This window comes from Schistocerca cancellata, chromosome 2, assembly GCF_023864275.1.
Source record: "Schistocerca cancellata isolate TAMUIC-IGC-003103 chromosome 2, iqSchCanc2.1, whole genome shotgun sequence".
NCBI lineage: Eukaryota > Metazoa > Arthropoda > Insecta > Orthoptera > Acrididae > Schistocerca > Schistocerca cancellata.
The window spans coordinates 989,640,139-989,662,593 of record NC_064627.1 but is presented as its reverse complement, the minus strand read 5'-3'; the positions used below and the strand labels follow the sequence as shown (position 1 = coordinate 989,662,593).

The window sequence follows — 22,455 nt, the reverse complement described above, 5'->3', positions numbered from 1 at the left end:
AACGAGACAATAGCATAGAAGTCGATGAAGGAATTGCCGGCTGTCGCAGCCGTACAGTCGTCCACTGTCGAGTGTCGTTGCGGAAGAGACGTCACTGCCTAGGTGCAGAGTGAACGTTGGTCCCGTACTCGGCCACGAGTGTGCTCGCCGTCGCCACTGCTCCTCAGCGGGCGCCGCGGCTGCGGCAGCGGCAGCGGCAGCGCGGCGGTCTGCGGGCGCTGATGCCGGCGCCGGCGCCGGCGGGTCCGGGCGGCGGGTGGCTAACGCTGCCGCCCGGCCGGCGCTCCTGTTAAATGATGGACTCGCGGTTGCGCTCGTTGTCCTCGGTGCTGGAGCCGCCGCTGGACGCGCCGCAGATCTGCATCTCGATCTCGGCGAGGCGGTGCTCCACCTCCCACTGCTGCTGGCTCAGCTTGATGCTCATCGACGCGTTCTCCGTCTCGAGCACCATGAGCCGCTCGCGCAGACGCTTGATCTCCGCGATTAAGGCCTCGTGTGACATCATGCCGCCGTCGTCCGCGCCAGCGGCGGGCGCCACGTGCGCGGGCGCCGCCCCCGCCCCACCGCCTGCCGCTGCCGCCCCCGCCACCCCCGCAGTGCCGCCTCCGCCGGGGTCGGGGCCGGCGCTGCTGGACGCCGCCGCCGCCGTCGCGCAGGCCACGGCGTATGCTGCGCACACACAGAATGCGTCACTAGTAAGGGAAAAGATTCGCTCTCCACTGATGTTATCCACCGTTAGGTGCGGAGGGCAGGATGATTGGATGCTGGCACGAAACTGCTGAGGTTCTCCTCCGGTCCCTGCTACCTGATGACAGCGAGGAAGGGAAACAGAGGCTCAGCACCCAGCAAGAGAAGAAGACGGAGCAGCTTACGTAAACGAAAGGGCGGTATACCCCTTTTCAGAGGAAGAGCTGGCTGCTCAGATCAAATTTTTAAGGAAGGGGAAGCTCTCAGGCCAGATGACATTGCTGCAGAGGTGGTGCAGTTCCTCGCCCCCCAGCTAGTGACACCATTGACAAAGTTGTACAATGAGTGCCATAGGCTTTATAAATTTCCAAAAATATTGAAAAAGGCAAGTGTGGTCATCATTAAGAAGGGACCAGACAGACACCCAACAGAAACAAAATCGTATAGGCCTGTTTGCCTATTGGATCTTCTGGGGAAACTCAGTGAAAAATCACTGGCTGATAGATTGTCAGCACGCTGAGTGCTGTGTGGGATGAGTGACAGGCAGTTCGTGTTTAGGACTGGGGGGCCAGCATGTGACGCAATCGCCCTGTCGGTCGAGGTCTGTGGCTCGGCCCCGTGCATGTACATCGTTGGCATCATGTTGGATATCAGTGGCGCCTTTGACCACAAGTGGTGGTCTTCGCTCTTCTCCTGCCTGCTGGAGAAGGAGTGTCAAGGGTCCCTTACAGTTATCTGAGGAACTATTGTGAGGGTCGGGAGGTCTGGCTGTCGCCCCCTAGCGGGAGAGCCCCAGGGCTCTGTATTGGGGCCATTTTTCTGGGACACCCATATGGAGGCATTACTAGATAGTATGCAGCAGAGCGAGGGTGTGCTAGAGGTGACAGCCTACGCAGACAACCTCCTCCTGCTGGTCGCGCGACCGTAGCCGCAAGGATTTAGAGCCCTTGTTTTAACGCCTCTGCGATGGGGGTCAGAACAGCGACACCCAGTGTTTGAATCACGCGGTTCTCTTGCGGCTTACCAAGGAAAACATTTCAGTCACACCACCGCCCAGCATGGACACGACAAGGCATCAGGTGGCGGCATAAAGGACGTCACTGGAATCACCTCTTCCCTTGGGGAGTGCACTGGCACACATTTCGCGGTCGAAAATGACAGTTCGAAGTTCGATGAGCAACAAAACGACATTCTTGACAACCTTAGGCACTGCTGACACTCTCAAGACCATTAAACCCTTTCCTAAGGACATCGTGGGCCAGCAATACCACTGAACGTGATCACAGATCTAGGGAGTGAAACGTGAGCGTAGTTTTTGCCTTGACGTACAGGGTGGAATCACCAGGGACCGTTAAAAACCATTCGACGAAATTTGAATGTGATCCAAAGCAGCAAAGGTTTTTTTATACTTTTTCACCCCTACTGTTTTGCTCCCTCCTGTGGCATGATCAAAAGAGGAGGGGGGGGTGAGGTGGGGGTGTTCAACTTTGACACCTGCATGGACAGAATGTCAGACGGGCCCTCTACGACCTTCCAGTTCGGCAACACCATCAGTGCCGCCCAAACACCTTTGTTGAGCATCTTAAATATGTAGCTGTAGGGATTTCGACACCCATACAGCTATGCTCTCCGCTGCTACTCCAGCGCCTGCTTTTTAGGCATACTGAATATAAGGCATACTGAGCATAAGGGGTGTTGAAGGGGTTGCCCTCACTCAGGCGCTAGAGCTGCAGCGGAGCGCCACTTACCTGAAAGAGTGTAGAAGTCTGTGTACAGATGAATTTTTAATATAGTCAACAAGGCGCACAGGTTTCAACGAGGATGTTGCCGAACTGGAGGATCTTGGAGGGACCATTTATCATTTTATTCACGCACTTGTCAACAATGCAACCATTCGTGATTACTTCACTACGTCACTGAAGGGCATGAAACAGGAGGGCTGAAAAAGCATAAATGCTGAGCCGTTCCGGGGTTGGTGGCGTCGCCCTTCGAATTCCTGGCGCCACTAGGTCGATATGTTGTGACGTTCCTTTGGTTTGAAGCCATTTAGATCTTTGCTCTAGATTGTTGACGGTGACGGGGCGTGTTGTTGCGTGGCGAGTTGGGGAGTGCTAACAGAGAGAGGAGGATGGCCGTGAGAGCTCCGCTGGGTGAGTAAGGCGAGCAATTGCGCAAGCATCTTGGGCACGCATGCCGGCGAGTTGCTGCTGAGCCTGTTTGTAGGTCGATTTGAATCCGTGGCTGGGTTTGAGTGCCGTCTTCGTGCGTAGTCTGGCCAGCCAGCTCTGGGACATGATACACATAAGGAGAGAGTTGAAGCCAGTTTCTCTGTATTGAATTCTGGGCCCCCTTTGGAATCGGCAAGTATCAGCTTCGATTCGTGAACTTCAGTGAAGTTTCGGATTTTTGAGGTCGTAACTGTTAATTTTTTTTTAATACCTATAGGTCTGTTGTGATCATTGTGATTTCTTACCCGATATATTTCACAACCATGAATTGTGGATGGTGTATGCTTTTCCTGGGACGATACTGGCCTGGGTTGTGTTAACAGGATATCTTAAATTGTGTGAGCCGATGGTGTTTCCTGAGCCGGAGCTGTGGCCCGACCTTCCCCCCCACCCCCCCCACCCCCCGCCCCACCCACCCACACACCGTCGTCAGCAATACTTAGATGTTTGGGTTTTAGCCTACCTCCCTGTCAAACGTCTTCGAACAGCAGATACGGCCGGGTGCTGGTTTCGAGATACCTTCGGGCATTGCTGACGTTATCGCTCTGTTCATTACATTGGCTTAGGAGGTGCCTGCGTCTCAAAATTTGCAATTGCTGAGGCTATGTAATTTGGTTTGGCAGCCTAGTTGTCTTTCTGTCGTTTTGCCGTCGTTGTAGATGCGGTATCTTGCAGTGGCGCGGATATAAAGTTTGGTTCATTATTATTTCTTGCAAGTAATTAACCTTGCTATGTTGATATTGCCTTTGCCGGTCTGTACCCATCCAAAAGGGACTTGAAAGGCCGATTTTCTCTTTGTAACCTTTCGTGGCCTTCCTATTTGGTGTAGCCTTGTGCTCCTTGCGTATAATCCTCCTGGTGCACCCCATCTGAGGAGGCAATTCAAACTCTTGTTTACTTGACTGCAGCAGTTACTCATGAAGGACTACCTGTTTCCTGAAACTTCCTGGCAGATTAAAACTGTGTGCCCGACCGAGACTCGAACTCGGGACCTTTGCCTTTCGCGGGCAAGTGCTCTACCAACTGAGCTACCGAAGCACGACTCACACGCGGTACTCACAGCTTTACTTCTGCCAGTACCTCGTCTCCTACCTTCCAAACTTTACAGAAGCTCTCCTGCGAACCTTGCAGAACTAGCACTCCTGAAAGAAAGGATATTGCGGAGACATGGCTTAGCCACAGCCTGGGGATGTTCCCAGAATGAGATTTTCACTCTGCAGCGGAGTGTGCGCTGATATGAAACTTCCTGGCAGATTAAAACTGTGTGCCCGACCGAGACTCGAACTCGGGACCTTTGCCTTTCGCGGGCAAGTGCTCTACCAACTGAGCTACCGAAGCACGACTCACGCCCGGTACTCACAGCTTCTGTAAAGTTTGGAAGGTAGGAGACGAGGTACTGGCAGAAGTAAAGCTGTGAGTACCGGGCGTGAGTCGTGCTTCGGTAGCTCAGTTGGTAGAGCACTTGCCCGCGAAAAGCAAAGGTCCCGAGTTCGAGTCTCGGTCGGGCACACAGTTTTAATCTGCCAGGAAGTTTCATATCAGCGCACACTCCGCTGCAGAGCGAAAATGTCATTCTACATGTTTCCTATTTGGTAGGCTTGCTTATTCTCTGTTTGATGATTTCACTTAACTGGAGCCATCTGAGGAGGCAATTCAAACTCTTGTTTACTTGACTGCAGCAGCTACTCATGAAGGACTACCTGTTTCCTATTTGGTAGGCTTGCTTATTCTCTATTTGATGATTTCACTTAACTGGAGCTGTTATCATTTAAGGCCTGCCTGTTTTCTATTTGGTAATTTTACTGAACTGAAGCTGAAACTTCCTGCCAGATTAAATCTGTGTGCCGGACCGAGACTCGAACTCTGCCAGGAAGTTTCATATCAGCTCATACTCCGCTGCAGAGTGAAAATCTCATTCTGGAAACATCCCCGAGGCTGTGGCTAAGCCATGTCTCCGCAATATACTTTCTTTCAGGAGTGCTAGTTCTTCAAGGTTCGCAGGAGAGCTTCTGTAAAGTTTGGAAAGTAGGAGACGAGGTACTGGCAAAAGTAAAGCTGTGAGGACGGGGCGTGAGTCGTTATTGGGTAGCTCAGCTGGTAGAGCACTTACCCGCGGAAGGCAAGGGTCCCGAGTTCGAGTGTCGGTCCGACACACAGTTTTAATCTGCCAGGAAGTTTCATATCAGCGCACACTCCGCTGCCGAGTGAAAATCTCATTCTGTGAACTGAAGCTGTTATTCAAATTCAAATGGCTCTGAGCACTATGGGACTCAACATCTGAGGTCATTAGTCCCCTATAACTTAGAACTAGTTAAACCTAACTAACCTAAGGACATCACAAACATCCATGCCCGAGGCGGGATTCGAACCTGCGACCGTAGCTGTCTTGCGGTTCCAGACTGCAGCGCCTTTAACCGCACGGCCACTTAGGCCGGCTGAAGCTGTTATTATTGGAGGCCTTCCTATTTTCCATTTGGTGATTTTGCTAAACGGAGGCTGTTGTCATTGAGGGCGCACCTGTTTTCTATTTGGTAATTTTACTTAACTGAAGGTGTTATTAAAGAAGGCCGCCTGTTTTCTATTAGGTAATTCGACTTAACTGAAGCTGTTATCATTGGAGGTCTACCTGTTTTGTATTTGGTAATTTTACTGAACTGAAGCTGTTATCATTGAAGACCTGCCTGTCCCCTTTTAACTAAATTGAGAGCTGTTTCATAATTTGGTTGGCCAAAACTCTTATTAACCAAGGCCTACCTGTTTTTATTGCTCTATTATTGGATCTAATATCTTATTCAATGTGTATTGTAACTAACGTAAATTATGATTGCCTACTTGTTTCAGAAGTCTTTATGTCAATAAGGTAGTAACAGGAAATGACTCATGATGGTACATGGGCCGTAACCTTTTCCATTTATCCACAATTGTAGGTTTCAAATACACTTTCCTGCTTCGGATTACGTTCGAATCTCGTCGAATGGGTTTCAAATGGTTTCTATTGTATCCACCCGAAACGCCAGAGCAAAAATTGTGGTAGTGCTGCACTCCATAGGGCTACGACACGTCCAGTGGGGTATGAGACCCACAGTATCCTTAGAGAAGGGTTCAATCGTCCGGGTCGTGTCAGCAGTGTCTGTTATCAAGAACGTCGTCCTGCTGCTAAACGCACTGCGCACTGCGCAAAGTGTGTGGGAATCAACGTCCCAAGTGAAGAGATGGTTTCACTGAAGCTTTTTATGCCAAAGCCTGAGGCTTTTTTGTGTTGATTCTAAGCGGCAGTATGCCTGAAATGATTCCCTCGGCCAACCATAAGAGAAGAACATGATTTAAAGGCTAAGCGTCTCGGCTCTGACCTCCATCGCAGAGGCGTAACAAGAAGTGAAATTTGGATATTTGGAGGGGTGGGGTGGGGGTGGGGGGTGTTTGACGACATTTCTATGGTGTGAGTCGTCGTTAATAGCGTTAGGCAGAATTGTAGTGAAATACGGTGCCAATATGATAGTATTCACCTACATTACACTTCACATTTACTTCTGAACTCTGGCATTATTTCGTATATACCGACACCTCGCTGTTTGAAGCGTTGCCCAGCCCGATGGTGATGTTGCAGGGCGCACTGCTATCGCACCATTAGAGAGGAAGGTCGTACGCACCTTTGAGCCAAATATGAAACTTATGCGTCGCAGTGGGAGAGAACGATAGGCTTTCGAATTAGTGATCCTTTAACTGTGCTGCGAATCGATCGGAGTAGGAGACCGTAGGGTGCTTAAGGAGACAGAGACAATCACTGTCCCTTGTTGGATAACGAACGGAATAAAAGGATGAAGGGTCGATAATGTTACGAAAAACGCTCCAAATCTACATACACTCCTGGAAATGGAAAAAAGAACACATTGACACCGGTGTGTCAGACCCACCATACTTGCTCCGGACACTGCGAGAGGGCTGTACAAGCAATGATCACACGCACGGCACAGCGGACACACCAGGAACCGCGGTGTTGGCCGTCGAATGGCGCTAGCTGCGCAGCATTTGTGCACCGCCGCCGTCAGTGTCAGCCAGTTTGCCGTGGCATACGTAGCTCCATCGCAGTCTTTAACACTGGTAGCATGCCGCGACAGCGTGACGTGAACCGTATGTGCAGTTGACGGACTCTGAGCGAGGGCGTATAGTGGGCATGCGGGAGGCCGGGTGGACGTACCGCCGAATTGCTCAACACGTGGGGCATGCGGTATCCACAGTACATCGATGTTGTCGCCAGTGGTCGGCGGAAGGTGCACGTGCCCGTCGACCTGGGACCGGACCGCAGCGACGCACGGATGCACGCCAAGACCGTAGGATCCTACGCAGTGCCGTAGGGGACCGCACCGCCACTTCCCAGCAAATTAGGGACACTGTTGCTCCTGGGATATCGGCGAGGACCATTCGCAACCGTCTCCATGAAGCTGGGCTACGGTCCCGCACACCTTAGGCCGTCTTCCGCTCACGCCCCAACATCGTGCAGCCCGCCTCCAGTGGTGTCGCGACATGCGTGAATGGAGGGACGAATGGAGACGTGTCGTCTTCAGCGATGAGAGTCGCTTCTGCCTTGGTGCCAATGATGGTCGTATGCGTTTTTGGCGCCGTGCAGGTGAGCGCCACAATCAGGACTGCATACGACCGAGGCAAACAGGGCCAACACCCGGTATCATGGTGTGGGGAGCGATCTCCTACACTGGCCGTACACTACTGGTGATCGTCGAGGGGACACTGAATAGTGCACGGTACATCCAAACCGTCATCGAACCCATCGTTCTACCACTCCTAGACCGGCAAGGGAACTTGCTGTTCCAACAGGACAATGCACGTCCGCATGTATCCCGTGCCACCCAACGTGCTCTAGAAGGTGTAAGTCAACTACCCTGGCCAGCAAGATCTCCGGATCTGTCCCCCATTGAGCATGTTTGGGACTGGATGAAGCGTCGTCTCACGCGGTCTGCACGTCCAGCACGAACGCTGGTCCAACTGAGGCGCCAGGTGGAAATGGCATGGCAAGCCGTTCCACAGGACTACATCCAGCATCTCTACGATCGTCTCCATGGGAGAATAGCAGCATGCACTGCTGCGAAAGGTGGATATACACTGTACTAGTGCCGACATTGTGCATGCTCTGTTGCCTGTGTCTATGTGCCTGTGGTTCTGTCAGTGTGATCATGTGATGTATCTGACCCCAGGAATGTGTCAATAAAGTTTCCCCTTCCTGGGACAATGAATTCACGGTGTTCTTATTTCAATTTCCAGGAGTGTACATACTCCGCAAGCAAATGTAGGGTGCATGATGGAGTGTAATTACACAGATATTACTTATTTGTAGTATTCAGTTCGGGTATTCAGCAAGGGAGGTAAGTCTACATGCCTCTGTACACACACTTATCTTTAAAATCTTAGTATGAGGCTCATTACGTGAGACATAGGATTATGGCACCACAATGGTTAGATATTTTTCGGATAATAGTTCCCTAAATTTACTCTACAAGGTTTCAGGGGAACTGTGCTGTCTATGTACCAAGGACTCCTATTTAAGATTACTTGCCATTTCTGCTGCAGTTTCATAGGGACTATAACGTTTTGTCACTGTCCTAACAATCCATCCATCTCTGAATTGCTCAACATGTATTGTCTCGCCTATTTGACAGTGACTCCAAATTCCACAGCAATAGAACTGGCTGCATTAGCAGTTTGTTTGCAATGTCCGTTACAGATCCTCTGGAGGTCCGCATAACTCTGCCAACGAATTTAAATCTTTTTGATGCTGATTTTGAGCGATCGTACCATTTCACGTTGCTTTCCAAGTTCCGTATATGTGATATGCTGAAGATGTTCATTACTAATCTTGCCGTCGAGCCCTTTCTCTTCGTTGCAGGCACTATCTTAGATTTATCTACCTTTATAGAGGGCTCCCAAATAGTATAACAAGCGGAAATTTTAATAAGACTCTCTGCATTTCCATTCGACAGTCCTGCACACAACAGCATCATCAGCGAACAACCCATTGCTACGCCCTGTTCTGTGGCTTCTGGAGTATAAATATACGCTACTGGCCATTAAAATTGCTACACCACGAAGATGACGTGCTACAGACGCGAAATTTAACCGACAGGAAGAAGATGCTGTGATAATGCAAATGATTGGGTTTTGAGAGCATTCACACAAGGTTGGCGCCGGTAGCGACACTTACAACGTGCTGACATGAGGAAAGTTGCCAACCGATTTCTCATACACAAACAGCAGTTGACCGGCGTTGCCTGGTGAAACGTTGTTGTCATGCCTCGTGTAAGGAGGAGAAATGCGTACCATCACGTTTCCGACTTTGATAAAGCTCGGATTGTAGCCTGTCCCGATTGCGGTTTATCATATCGCGACATTGCTGCTCGCGCTGGTCGAGATCCAATGACTGTTAGCAGAATATGGAGTCGGTGGTTTCAGGAGGGTAATACGGAATGAAGTGCTGGATCCGAACGGCTTCGTATCACTAGCAGTCGAAATGACAGGCATCTTATCCGCATGGCTGTAACGGATCGTGCAGCCACGTCTCGATGCCTGGGTCAACAGATGGGGACGTTTGTAAGACAACAACCATCTGCACGAACAGTTAGACGACGTTTGCAGCAGCATCGAATATCAGCTCGGAGACCACGGCTGCGGTTACCCTTGACGCTGCATCACAGACAGGAGAGCCTACGATCGTGTACTCGACCACGAACCTGGGTGCACGAATGGCAAAACGTCATTTTTTCGGATGAATCCAGGTTCTGTTTACAGCATCACGATGGTCGGGATCCGTGTTTGGCGACATCGCGATGAACGCACATTGGAAGCGCGTATTCTTCATCGACATATTGGCGTATCACCCGGCGTGATGGTATGGGGTGCCATTGGTTAAACGTGTCGGTCACCTCTTGTTCGCATTGACTGAACTTTGAACAGTGGATGTCACATTTGACATGTGTTACGACCCGTGGCTCTACCCTTCATTCGATCCCTGCGAAACCCTACACTTCAGCAGGATAATGCACGACAGCATGTTGCAGGTGTAAGGTGTCAAGCAAATCCAACACCTTCCATGAAAACCCTGACATGATAAGCAAATCCTAGCTCCGAATAAATCGTGACATTAAATTAACCAAAGTAGTACGAGTAACGAGTGAGCAAATGGAATACCACAGACTAACACAAGAATGCCTAAATGCATGTCATACCTTCCCACCACGAGACAGACGTAATTCCGAGGGGAGAAACGAGAACACAAGACGAGAGCAGAACCGAGTTAAGCTAGAAGGCCCTATGATAAGGGACGGACACCCACGTCGCCAGCTAACCACCAGGAACACCCCCCACCCCATGTTAAGAGCTAGAGCCCTCCAGAAGAACAGTATAGATCTTACGATAACACTAAAAGGGCCACACCAGCCGCAAGTTTTAGCGTGAGACTTTTTCGCGTCTCTGTTATGTTGCAAACGTTAAAAACATTGCCCCACCACGAAAAGTAACCACCAGGACCACCCCCAGCCCATGTTAAAAGATAGAGCCCTCCAGAAGAACAGTATAGATCTTACGATAACACTAAAAGGGCACACCAGCTGCAAGTTTTAGCGTGAGACTTTTTCGCGTCTCTGTTACGTTGCAAACGTTAAAAACATTGCCCAACGACGAAAAGTATAACGTTTCTCATTGGATAGACAGAATTTTTGTAGGCTGAGCTTAAGGTTAACATTGAGACCCTGATTGGTCAGATGAAAACACAGCCAGATAGTTTTTTTTAAACCAACTTCGGTAAATTGTAGTATGGAGAAGTTAGGAGAGAGTTGCTTCCGAGACAGCGAGCTGGATGGAGCTGCACCAGCCGCCGCCCCTTGACGAACACCGACAAGGTAATGAACGCACGCGCTGCAGCATTTTTGAGCGCATAGGCTTCACTCAGAACTCCAGAAGTCTCATCTGTTACATCCCCTTTTTACGTAATACTAGTGTCAATCGTCAATTAAAGCTCATGGTATTCACATTTGCTATGTAAGTTAAAATCTGAAACGCTATGATTTTTCTGTTATATAATTATTGAGAAGCCACATCAGCCACTGTAATTTACGACAAGTTAGATAAGTAATTAAAGATAATTGAGGGTCACTGTAGACCATTTTGATAGTTTTCTCTTTTGTGAAACTTAATTTAAACCTAGATTATAGATGTGATATGGCATAGGTCATCCTTCGATCCATTGTAGAACTTGGAAACCCATTCAGGGAATATTCGTTCACATTTTTGTTGAATGCAGTTGGTTGTTATCATCCTGTATTAAAACATTTCCTTTTATCAATAGTGCAATTTATAAACAATGTTTTGTGAGTAGAATAAAATTTCCAATGGTAAATTTAACTGCTTTTTCGACGTTATTTTACCAACTAACTAAAAATAGGAAAGCCTTGAACCCATTCCACTAAATTTAGTTAGTATTAAGATTCTTTTACAGGGAGTGCAGTGGAGCTGACGCTGAAATCATTAAGTATTTGGTTATATCATCGCTAGTCTCACTGAACTCTTCTGAACTCTACATGTCATGTGTGGTCTGGCGTCTCCTTACCAGCAACAGGTCCCAGGCTCAAACTAGTCAATTCCCTAAAAACCGCGCTCAGAGCGTCGTTGCGAGAAAGTGGTAGGGAGGCAGAGTGTTTGACAGGTCCTGTACGGGCCTTTCCGGATACAGAAAATGTTCGACTGCTGCCCTGGCCAGCACATTCTCCAGATCTCTCACCAACTGAAAACGTCTGGTCAATGATGGCCGAGCAACTGGCTCGTCACAATACGCCAGTAACTACTCTTGATGAACTGTGGTATCGTATTGAAGCTGCATGGGGAGCTGTACCTTTACACGCCATCCAAGCTCTGTTTGACTCAATACCCAGGCGTATCAAGGCCGTTATTACGCCCAGAGGTGGTTGTTCTGGGTACTGATTTCTCGGGATCTATGCACTCAAAATGCGTAAAAATGTAATCACACGTCAATTTTAGTATAATATATTTGTCTAATGAATACCCGTTTACCATCTGCGTTTCTTCTTGGTGTAGAAATTTCAATGGCCAGTAGTGTATATGCATAAGCAACTTGAGCCTAAAGCCTTTGCTTGTTACCGCAGCAGCCGTCAGCGCCCACGACAGCCGCTGCCCGCTCGTCGCCGGCCCCCCGGCCCCGCGCGTTCTCGCCCGCTAGGCGGCGGCGCTTACCGGCGGCTCTGGCGGCGGGCAGGTCCGCGCTGATGGGCGACGCCGAGGAGTGCTCGCTGGCGCACGACGCCACCAGCGGCGTCGTCTCCAGCAGCGGCGTCGGCGTCGTCGAGGCGCCGTAGTGCACGCCCGCGGCCGCCGGCGGCGCCAGCGTCGGCTCGCACGAACCGTAGCCTCGAGTGCCGCGGCCTGCAACAGTCGTTCGTCAGCTGTCTAATTCCTGTCGCTCATACACGATGATATGCGGTTGCACCATCCCCTTGCGTTAACCTCCGCTGTGAGGTACAGTGAAAGTATAGTTGTATTCCTACTGCTGCAATTTAAAAGCTAAGGTCTGAAATCGTATGTTTAGAATGCACGGCACGTGAAGGTGGCTACGATACACTACTATCTCGACGAAATAATATCGATATTGTGTTGCCGATAGATCACTATATTTTAAGCGTCTCCCATACTCAAAATTACATTTATTTATTTTATATGTGGTTTTTGTTCTTTTCGATATATACGAAAAAAAAGATACATCTTACATGTGTGGCGTGCCACAGGTGGGTTTTATGAGAATATTACTTTTCACAATATATATTAATGACCTAGTAGACAGTGTCGGAAGTTGCATGCGGCTTATTGGGGATGATGCTGTAGTTTACAGAGAACTTGCAGCATAACAAAATTGCAGCGAAATGCAGGAAGATCTGCAGCGGATAGGCACTTGGTGCAGGGAGTGGCAACTGACCCTTAACATAGACAAATGTAATGTATTGCGAATACATAGAAAAAAGGATCCTTCATTGTATGATTATATGATAGTGGAACAAACATTGGTAGCAGTTACTTCTGGAAAATACCTGGGAATATGCGTACGGAACGATTTGAAGTGGAATGATCATATAAAATTAATTTCTGGTAAGGCGGGTGCCAGGTTGAGATTCATAGAGAGAGTCCTTAGAAAATGTAGTCCATCAACAAAGGAGGTGGCTTACAAGGCACTCGTTCGACCTACGCTTGAGTATTGCTCATCAGTGTGGGATCCGTACCAGGTCGGATTGACAGAGAAGAGAGAGAAGATCCAAAGAAGAGCGGCGCGTTTCGTGACGGGGTTATTTGGTAAGCGTGATACCATTACGGAGATGTTTAGCAAACTCAAGTGGCAGACTCTGCAAGAGAGGCGCTGTGCATCGCGGTGTAGCTTGCTGTCCAGGTTTCGAGAGGGTGCGTTTCTGGATAAGGAATCGAATATATTGCTTCCCCCTACTAATACCTCCCGAGGAGATCACGAATGTGAAATTAGAGAGATTCGAGCGCGCACGGAGGCTTTCCGGCTTCACGCGAACCATACGCGACTGGAACAGGACAGGGAGGTAATAACAGTGGCGCGTAAGTGCCCTCCGCCGCACACCGTTGGGTGGCTTGCGGAGTATAAATGTAGATGTAGATGTAGAAGGCTAGGCTGGGCAATAATCCTTTCAGTGAAGATGCACACCGTACTCGCACTCTTACGGGAACCGGCGAAATGCCACGAGTAATGAGGATAATGAGCAAGGACACTTTATCAGTAGTATGTGGATAAGACCAGAATCTGCGTGGGACAGGAGGCGTCCTGCGCGAGTCCGTGCAGTTGCGATGAACACTCTGTGCGAATGGCTTGACTTGCTGGCGCGGTAGCTCAGCGTGTTCGGTCAGAGGGCTGGCTACCCCCTGCCATCAAAAAAACAAACAAACATAAAACTGAGTGAAGCATTCAACGACGAACTTGAAGGGGCGTCGTGTGACGTCGGCCCAGAACAAAGGATTTGAAAATGTCCAACAAAATGAAGGTGGGAAAAAATCGTCAGAGCAACTGTCTATTCATCTGGAGACCCAGTCTCGAATCCCGTTTCGGCACCAATTTTCAAAAAATGGTTCAAATGGCTCTGAGCACTATGGGACTCAACATCTTAGGTCATAAGTCCCCTAGAACTTAGAACTATTTAAACCTAACTAACCTAAGGACATTACACACACCCATGCCCGAGGCAGGATTCGAACCTGCGACCGTAGCAGTCCCGCGGTTGCGGACTGCAGCGCCAGAACCGCTAGACCACCGCGGCCGGCACCAGTTTTCAGCTTTCCCTATTGATGTAAATTAATGCTCACTAGCGCCTAAATGTCATTACTTCCTTTGTGTTATGATTCATTTACTTCATTATGCGAAAGAATGAAAACTTCCTCAGATCTAATGGCTTTTAATTTTTCAGCTCTCATCTATATTTCACAGGAAAAATAGAAATGATATTAGCGACAGAAGTAACGTCAAAATTGAGGACAACATAGTAGACGAAGTGAAGGAATTCTGTTTTTCTGGAAACAAAATAGTGCACAACGGACTAACTCAGTAAGGCAAAAAAAGATGGCATTCCTCAGCAAAAGAAGTTGACTAGTACGCTATCAAACATTGGCATTAATTTGAGAAAGAAATTTTCTCAATGAATCATACAGAAGTGAGTCATCGACTCGGAAAACATCCCGCCCCCCCCCCCTCAAAAAAAAAAAAAAAAAAAAAAAAGAGAGAGAGAGAGTGAGAGAGAGAGAGAGAGAGAGGGAGAAACAGAACCGAATCGTTAATGCTGTGTTACAGAAGTAAGCTGAAAAATTGAAAAATAGGTTGCCTGATAAGAAATGAGGAGGTTTCCCGCAGAGTCCGCGAGGAAACAAATACTGTAGGTGTAAAACAGTGACTAGAAGAAGGGACAGGATGATAGGGCGTGTGCTAAGATATCAGGGAATAACTTCCGTGGTACTAGAGGGAACCATTAAGGACGTAATCTCTAGGGGATGCAGAGATCGGAAACAACATCCAACAAATAATACTGGACGTTGGGCGCAAGTGTTACTCTGACATGAAGAGGTTGATACAGGGCTGGGAGTCGTGGAGGGAAACATCAAACAAGTCAGAAGACTGACTTTACGAGAACCATTTCCCATCAACGTACTACTATTTTGTCTCCAATAAGCATTCTGTTTGCTAACGGCATCGTTATTATTCAAAAGAATAAAGCGGTACGAAATTTGCAAGAATTATAACTTTGACATTTCCAGTAATAAAACGAAAATTATGACATTCTGAGAAAAATATCCATCAGATCAAAAACTGTTTTAGGTAATTCAGTTTTAGAACAAGTGTCTCAAATCTTTTATTGAGGTTGTGCTATAAGTTTAGATTTTGATGTTGAAAATGAAACACACAAATTCCAATCTGTCTGCGGTATCATTAGCAGAACATGTCGCCATAAATTACAAAAAGAGACCACCCTGAAATTCTATAAAGTTATGGCGGTGCCTGTGTTATCTTACGGAAGCGAAAACGGTTTCTACAATAAATTAGTAAATAAATAAATAAACAAAATTCAAGCAGCAGAGACGAGGTTCGAGGTTCCTAAAGAAGACGAAGAGCTGCCCAAGAAGAGACATGATTAACAATGAAGATATTATAACAGAATTAAATATTTACAACATGAATGAAAAAATTAAAAAATATCCTTTAGACTGGAGAGAGCCCTTCATGAGGATGCTAGGTCACAGAATTCCCCAGAAGATCCTGAATTACAAGCCGAATTGGAAACGAGATATTGGAAGACCACGGAAAAGATGGGAATGATTTTGTTTGTGAGTTCGGAACAGGCAACAGTCTAATTCTTGAAAGGAAGAAGATGATGATGATAAGCATTCCAAGCTTTGTATTACAAGTCCCCTTCCAAGAGATGCAGGCTCCACCTTAGTTAATGGTATAATATGCAGGGTGTTTCAAAGTGTTCGCGTCAGACGTCTAGAGGTGACAGACCAGGTCCCGGGGAACATCTTTTGTTAGAGGTGAGATATTTGCTGGTGCATCCCGGTGACACTAGGCGTCTTTTACGATTGATTATGCCCCCAAGAGATGGCAGGGCGCAGACACACTGTAGTGTAATCAACTATTCAAAATGACAGTCACAATGGCATTATCTATATTGCCGCCAACAGGTTTCAACCCGCGATGAGGTCATCTTCAGGGCCATTTACAGTGTACAGTTATAATATTACTAAGTAATCATATACGTAATCTACAAGCAATTAGTCAAAGTTACATAAATAAATAGATTTTTACACTGTAGAGTGCATACGCAAGGTGTGTTACTCATAATCTAGTCATCTCTCTGAGCCAAAGGAGTTAAATTGAGTTTCTGAATCGTTTCTAAAATACATGGTGACTCGAAAGAAGGGCAAATGTTGGAACGTGTTGTGGCAACGCTGCGAGGCAGGTTGCGCTGAATCAAACATAAAATACTGCTCGCACTGCCTTGCCACTTAGTAAACAGTAAACATGGGAGCAATGTAACGGTGGGCAGCGTGCCTTTGCGGTAAAAGCCTATTGCAAGAATGGGTGTGTGAAGACCGCAGGTCGAGACTTTCGGCGTTGTTTCAACATCTGACACCATGGTCATGTTCCCTCAGTGCATGCAATCAACACTGCGTCCGCAGTTTTGAAGTAAAGGGTCCTGCGTTGAAGGAGAAATCTGTAGGAAGACCCCAAACCGTTCGTAAGGGAGCCAATATCGAGGCTGTGCGAAATGGTTTCGTAAGCAGCCCACAGTTGGGTGTCACGCAGGGTCTCTATAATTGCGTCGTTCGAGTATCTAACGAATACTGAAAGTGGATTTAAAGTTTCATCCGTACAAGCCGTAAATCGTTCAGAAACTTCAACCTAATAATCTGCTAATGCGTAGATAATATGCTGAACGTAGTTAGCAAACGTGCACGATGACGACAGTTGCATTAACAACCTGTGGATGCCGGACTACTTTCACTTCCACCCTAATGGCTTCGTCAATAGACACAATTTTCGCTACTGGTATCAGCAAGATTTACTTCTTTTACACGAGCGTCCACTGCACAGCAGCAAGATTACTGTATGGTGCGCCACTACTAAGTAGCAGTACACGACTGCGGTTTTTTTGCAGATAATGACAGGTGCGCAATCACTGTAACGTCTGTCCGGTATGTTGCCATGATGGAAAATTCTGTTGCATGTCATGAACTGCCTGATTTTTCTGCCAATAGTTTGTTTCGACATGACGGAGCAACGGCACATACGGTACTGTGCGACGAATGTTTGGCACCCCTGCCATTTCAAGGCACGATGACGCAGCATGGCCCCCCGAGATGTCTGACCTGATAGAGAGCGACTTTTTCTTGTTGGGTTACCGTGCTCGACCTTCTAGCTCCTCTCGGGAAATCTCAGGAGAACTCCAGAATTCCTACTGAAATGTTAGGTCGAGTCATGCATAACGTCCCTACCAGGCAGCAGGAATGTGTACGCCGAGGGCGGGAGAGCTTTTATCGGATGTGATATTCAAGAAATAAAAATGCTTGTGATAGTCAATAATGCCACACTCTGTACTGTACATTGACATAAATAGATATGTGTAAAGTAATAGTGCTCATCCATTATCTACATTCCAAAATTTCCCGTTCTTTTGAGTCACTCTGTATCTTTCTCTGCTTAGAGACACTCATTCTTGTTCAAAATCAATCTCTCAGTTTAATAGGGTGTACAGTATGCAGTACTATATACCTGGTTCGTAGATCCTGCTAGTTCGGTGAAATCTCGTTGTCCCTGGGCCAGCGGATCAATAAAAAGAAGCGTATTGTCGGTGGGAAGAGTCAGCGAAAATTTCTCCTCTAACAAAGGTTGTTCCCTGTGACGTAATGCGTCATCCCAAGACGTGTGACGTAACGTTCTTCAAAATATTCGGAGTTGTTATAAGCAAACCAGATTTTTTTAAAAAATGTATTCGCCTACTAACATTTTAAATGTGCTCAGAATTGAACAAAATATTCATCCTATAAAAACTGACTACAGAAGTCAGTGAAGGCTTTTCTTTTTGTTGTTATTTCAATCCCAACCCGCCCCATATGGGAAGGAGGTGGACTGTTAGCGGATACATTGCCGCTCTTCAGCCACAGGAGAGTAAAATTTTAAAAAACATAATATAAAAGCTGGACAAGGTGGCTGACAAAAATAAACATTTTGTACAATAAAATGATAGCTCGTCAATTGGGCAAGTTGAAGCACAAGAGACTAATTTGGTGATTAATGAAAATAGACACCCGGATGACTGAAAAACGAGTGTCGCACACGAAGATATAAAAACAGATAGACAGTTGCATTAGACAAATCGGAAAGGCCGATGTGTTGACTAATTAAAATAGATACATAGCTGAGTGAAGATATGAGTGAATGTAGACTGCCAGGGATAAGGGAATCGTGGGAACGTAGCATTTAAAGGCAGTGCGTAGGAGGGGTTTGTGTGGGTGGATGTTTGGAGGAGGAGGTGGAGGAAAGTGGAGAGAGATGCGATTCTGAACCAAGACTTAGGATTTTGGTGGAGAGTAGTAGAGAAGAAGGGAGCCCTGAGTGGGGGAGTTGGGGTTGCATTTTTTAGATCTGGTAGGACGGATATCTATCAAGGCGGATACGGTAAGGCCATTAAAGTTTTTCTGAGCGTGGAAATGCCGAGTGAGGAGGTGTAGCGTTGGGGGCAAGCGCGGCTGAGTACCAGGAACAGTGAGCAGGAGAATAATAGGAGCTGGGTGAGTAGTGTCGAGTTCACAGGTAACGGAGGTGTTCAAGATGGAACAGTAAGGAGGAGAATTTTATAAGTTGGCAGAGGATGCAGGTGGGAGAGCGTAGCCAGATCAGAAAGGACAGGTGGAGTGCATGACATTCGAGGATCCGTAGGGCATGATAAAAGCAGGGAGGAGCGGAAGTCCATGCCACATTTACATAGCACAGGATGGGTCGGAGCTGTATAGGTGTGGAGGATTGTGGAATGGTGCAATCCCCATATTCTGCCAATGAGTAGTTTTAGTAATTTCAGTTTACTGTGGGCTTTCTGTTGAACGGTTAGTAGATGGGGCTTCCATGTTAGTCAGCTATCAAGTGTTAGTTTGAGGTATTTTGGTGTCTCAGGAACCTGAATGTGTCAGACGTAAATTGTAAGGAAAAAGTGGTGGGGTGGAAGCTGCAGGGGGTTGGCCTATGATTACCACCTGGGTTTTGGTTGGTTTGATTTTGAGGATCCACTGGTTCACCAGGAGGTGAACTGGTTGATATGGAGTGGAGGGAGCGTTGGGATTCCTGAAGGGCACATTACAGAACAAACAATGTGATATCATAATATGGGAGGAGATGAACAGGAGGAGGGGCTTTATTATATTGGCAGTGTAGAAGACATTTAGGAGAGGTGAGGACGGAACCTTGGGGCACACTTGCAATGGAATGGACGATATGGGAGTTGGTATTGTCAATGGTGACATAAGATGGACAGTTAGAATATACATAATTTACGGGAGGCGCATACGTCTCGAGCATAAAGAAAAGCCCAGAATGCCTCTCAAGATCTAGTGCGATTGTTGATTTGATTTGGTGGGATAGGTTGGTCACCAGGGGAAAAATCGTTACTGAAGCCACATTGATAGACAGGAATGGGTAGGTCTTGTTGTAGGTGTTTATGGATGTGTTGGGATCGACTCAAAGACTCTGCTAATCACGAAGGTGACACTGATCGGACGATAGGAGGACGTGTCACAGGCATGTTGATAAGATTCGAGATGTTTTCCACAGCTCAGGATAGGTTTATATTGCAAATAGTGGACAGGGTTTCCAAGAAGGAGAGGGGGCGTTCTTTCAGGATTCTGTAGGTGATGCAATCGTGACCAGCAGCTTCGCTGTGTTTGTGATGGAGTATCTTTCGAATGTCTTGTGTTGTTATTGGAGTATTGAGTTCCATCTGTGGAATGTTGTCGAGGTGGAAGCTAAGAGGGAGGGGTGGGAGGGACGTATTGGTATGCTCATGGACTGTCGGGAACAAGGAGTAATCGACGTGGCGATCGTATGGGATGGTGAATGAGTCAGAGAGGTAGGACGCAAATTGGTTGGATTTGCTTAGGTTGTTGGGGAGAGCGTGATTATCAAGAAGGAAGGGGTAGGAGGGAGCAGAGCTGTTGCCAGTAAGGCGGTGAAATGTTTTCCAGTACCTGGAAGATTTTATGGACCGATCGCGGCTTTTCTTTGCATTAATCAGATTTCGGATGTGCCACTGTAGTTGTTTGCGGCGTGTAAGTGTTTCTCTGTTATGGATCTGCAGGAAAGATCGGTAAAGGCGATGGGATTCATGGAGTAGGACAGCTCGTGGAGGAAGTATGGGATGGTGGTGGTGGATGGATTTTGTCGAAATGTGGTGAGTTACAGCGTTTGACAACGTCTGTTGTAGGAAGGTGACAGCATGGTGGATGTCACTGGGGTGTTAGAAGGATAGGGAACGGCTTCCGAATTGTGTAATAATGAATTCCCTGTAGCAATCCCAGTTGGTATGGGAATAGTCCTGGACATATTTTAGAGAGTGAGGAGGAGTGGGTGCACGGGTAAGGTGCGTGGTGTAGGGGATGATGAGTACGATGGAGAGACGGTCGCTTCTGATCGGGTTGAGGACTGCTATAGTCATGCGCCCAAGAAGGTTAGAAGTATGGATAACGTCAGGAGTGGAATTGCTTCCTGGACGGAACTAAGACTGTACAACTGTGGAAGGAACCAGTAAACCGATGCTACTGCTGGAGTTCTGCATGGACTGGCTATAGAAATTAAGTTCAGTGACAATACTATAGGTTGAAAAGTATGGTCTATGTATCTGCTCTCTCCACAGATTAGTAGCCTCAACAATGGAAAACATCCTAAATCCTACTTTCCCTCAAACCCAACAAACCTCCTACTGATACTTCCTCCTACTGCCCCATCTGCCTCACCTCAGTGTTTAGCAAGGTCTTTGAATTTATCCTCTCTTGATGCATTCATCAACACTAGAATCAACACCACCTTATTCTTGTTAGCTGGTGTGGCTTCCATCCAAATTCCTCCTTTGATGAGCAGCTGATCGACCTCACCCATCTCCTATCGCACAAACTCAACTTCCGTAAACGTGATATTTTTGTCTCCCTCGACCTAGGAAAAGCCTACAACTGTGTACGGCATTCTAGTTTTCTTTTCAGACTCCAGACATACGCACTTCCATTTAACTATGTCCACCTTATTGCTTTCTCATATCTAGTAGCCCATCCATATTAACAGTACCACTCCTCATATCTTCCACCCCACTGCAGGAGAGCCCAAGGCTCTGTCTCTCTCTTTTCTTTTATCTCGCCTACAGCCCAAACTACCCTCACCAGTCCATCCCCTTCAGTATGATGAGGACACCTCTTTCCTCGCCCTATACCCTTCATTCCAGAAATCCCAATGATCCATCCAAATCCACCTCAATCAGTTTGCCTCATGGTGTTACCAATGGCTCCTCAAGACCAACCCCTCCAAAACCCAGGCCATAATTTTAGAATGAACCAGCCACACCTTCCGCCTTATGACTTCTACCTTACCATTTACAATCGTCCTGTCTAGCTAACTAACACACTAAAATATCTTGGACTAACTCTCGACCAACAACTAACATGGAAACCTCACCTATTATCCATCCAATGGAAAGCACACAGTAGACTAAAACTACTAACAGGTCGAAGTTGGGGATTACACCCCTCCACTATTCGCCACACCTACAAACCCTGATCCAACCCATCCTCTATTGTGCAAATGCTGCATGTATCTTCGCCCCGGCCGGCCGCGGTGGTCTAGCGGTTCTAGGCGCTCAGTCTGGAACCGCGCGACTGCTACGGTCGCAGGTTCGAATCCTGCCTCGGGCATGGATGTGTGTGATGTCTTTATTTTAGTTAGGTTTAAGTAGTTCTAAGTTCTAGGGGACTGATGACCACAGATGTTAAGTCCCATAGTGCTCAGAGCCATTTGAACCATTTTTTTTTATCTTCGCCCCACCGAAGTTCAATAAGTCCCTCCCAATCCTCGAATGCCATGCGTTCGGTATCTCTTTCTGTATCCTTTTACCTTCCTCCACCTGGATCCTCTACCATCTGATCAAATTCTTATCCCTCTTCACCACATCTTTGCATCTCCTACACTATATGCAAACTAGATTCCAACAACCCCATTGTCTCCTATCTGGTATGTTGCTGCACCTTCACAATCACATCTCTCTGCTCCTACATTTACACACACTCCATATCCTATGCTAATGCAATTTCAACCAATTCCCTCGCCCATACAATTAGATCTGCTCTAATATTTATCCCTCATACCCACTTTAACTCTTCCCCACCTATCTCACTCCACATCAGGGCTCCTCTCACCCTTCCCCCTCCATCCATC

General features: G+C 47.3%; 1 protein-coding gene across 1 annotated transcript in view; it reads right to left on the bottom strand.

The window, feature by feature from the left end:
• Positions 1 to 287: 287 nt before the first annotated feature.
• The window catches only part of LOC126160360 (cyclic nucleotide-gated cation channel alpha-3), a 638,264-nt gene continuing 616,096 nt past the window's right edge, over positions 288 to 22,455 (bottom strand). Inside the window, exons 10-12 of the mRNA XM_049916902.1 lie at positions 12,307 to 12,359; positions 12,078 to 12,255; positions 288 to 522 (exon numbers count right to left, since the gene is read on the bottom strand). Coding sequence (XP_049772859.1) covers positions 290 to 522; positions 12,078 to 12,255; positions 12,307 to 12,359 — 464 coding nt within the window. The 3' untranslated portion in view covers positions 288 to 289. The remainder of the gene's footprint in view (positions 523 to 12,077; positions 12,256 to 12,306; positions 12,360 to 22,455) is intronic.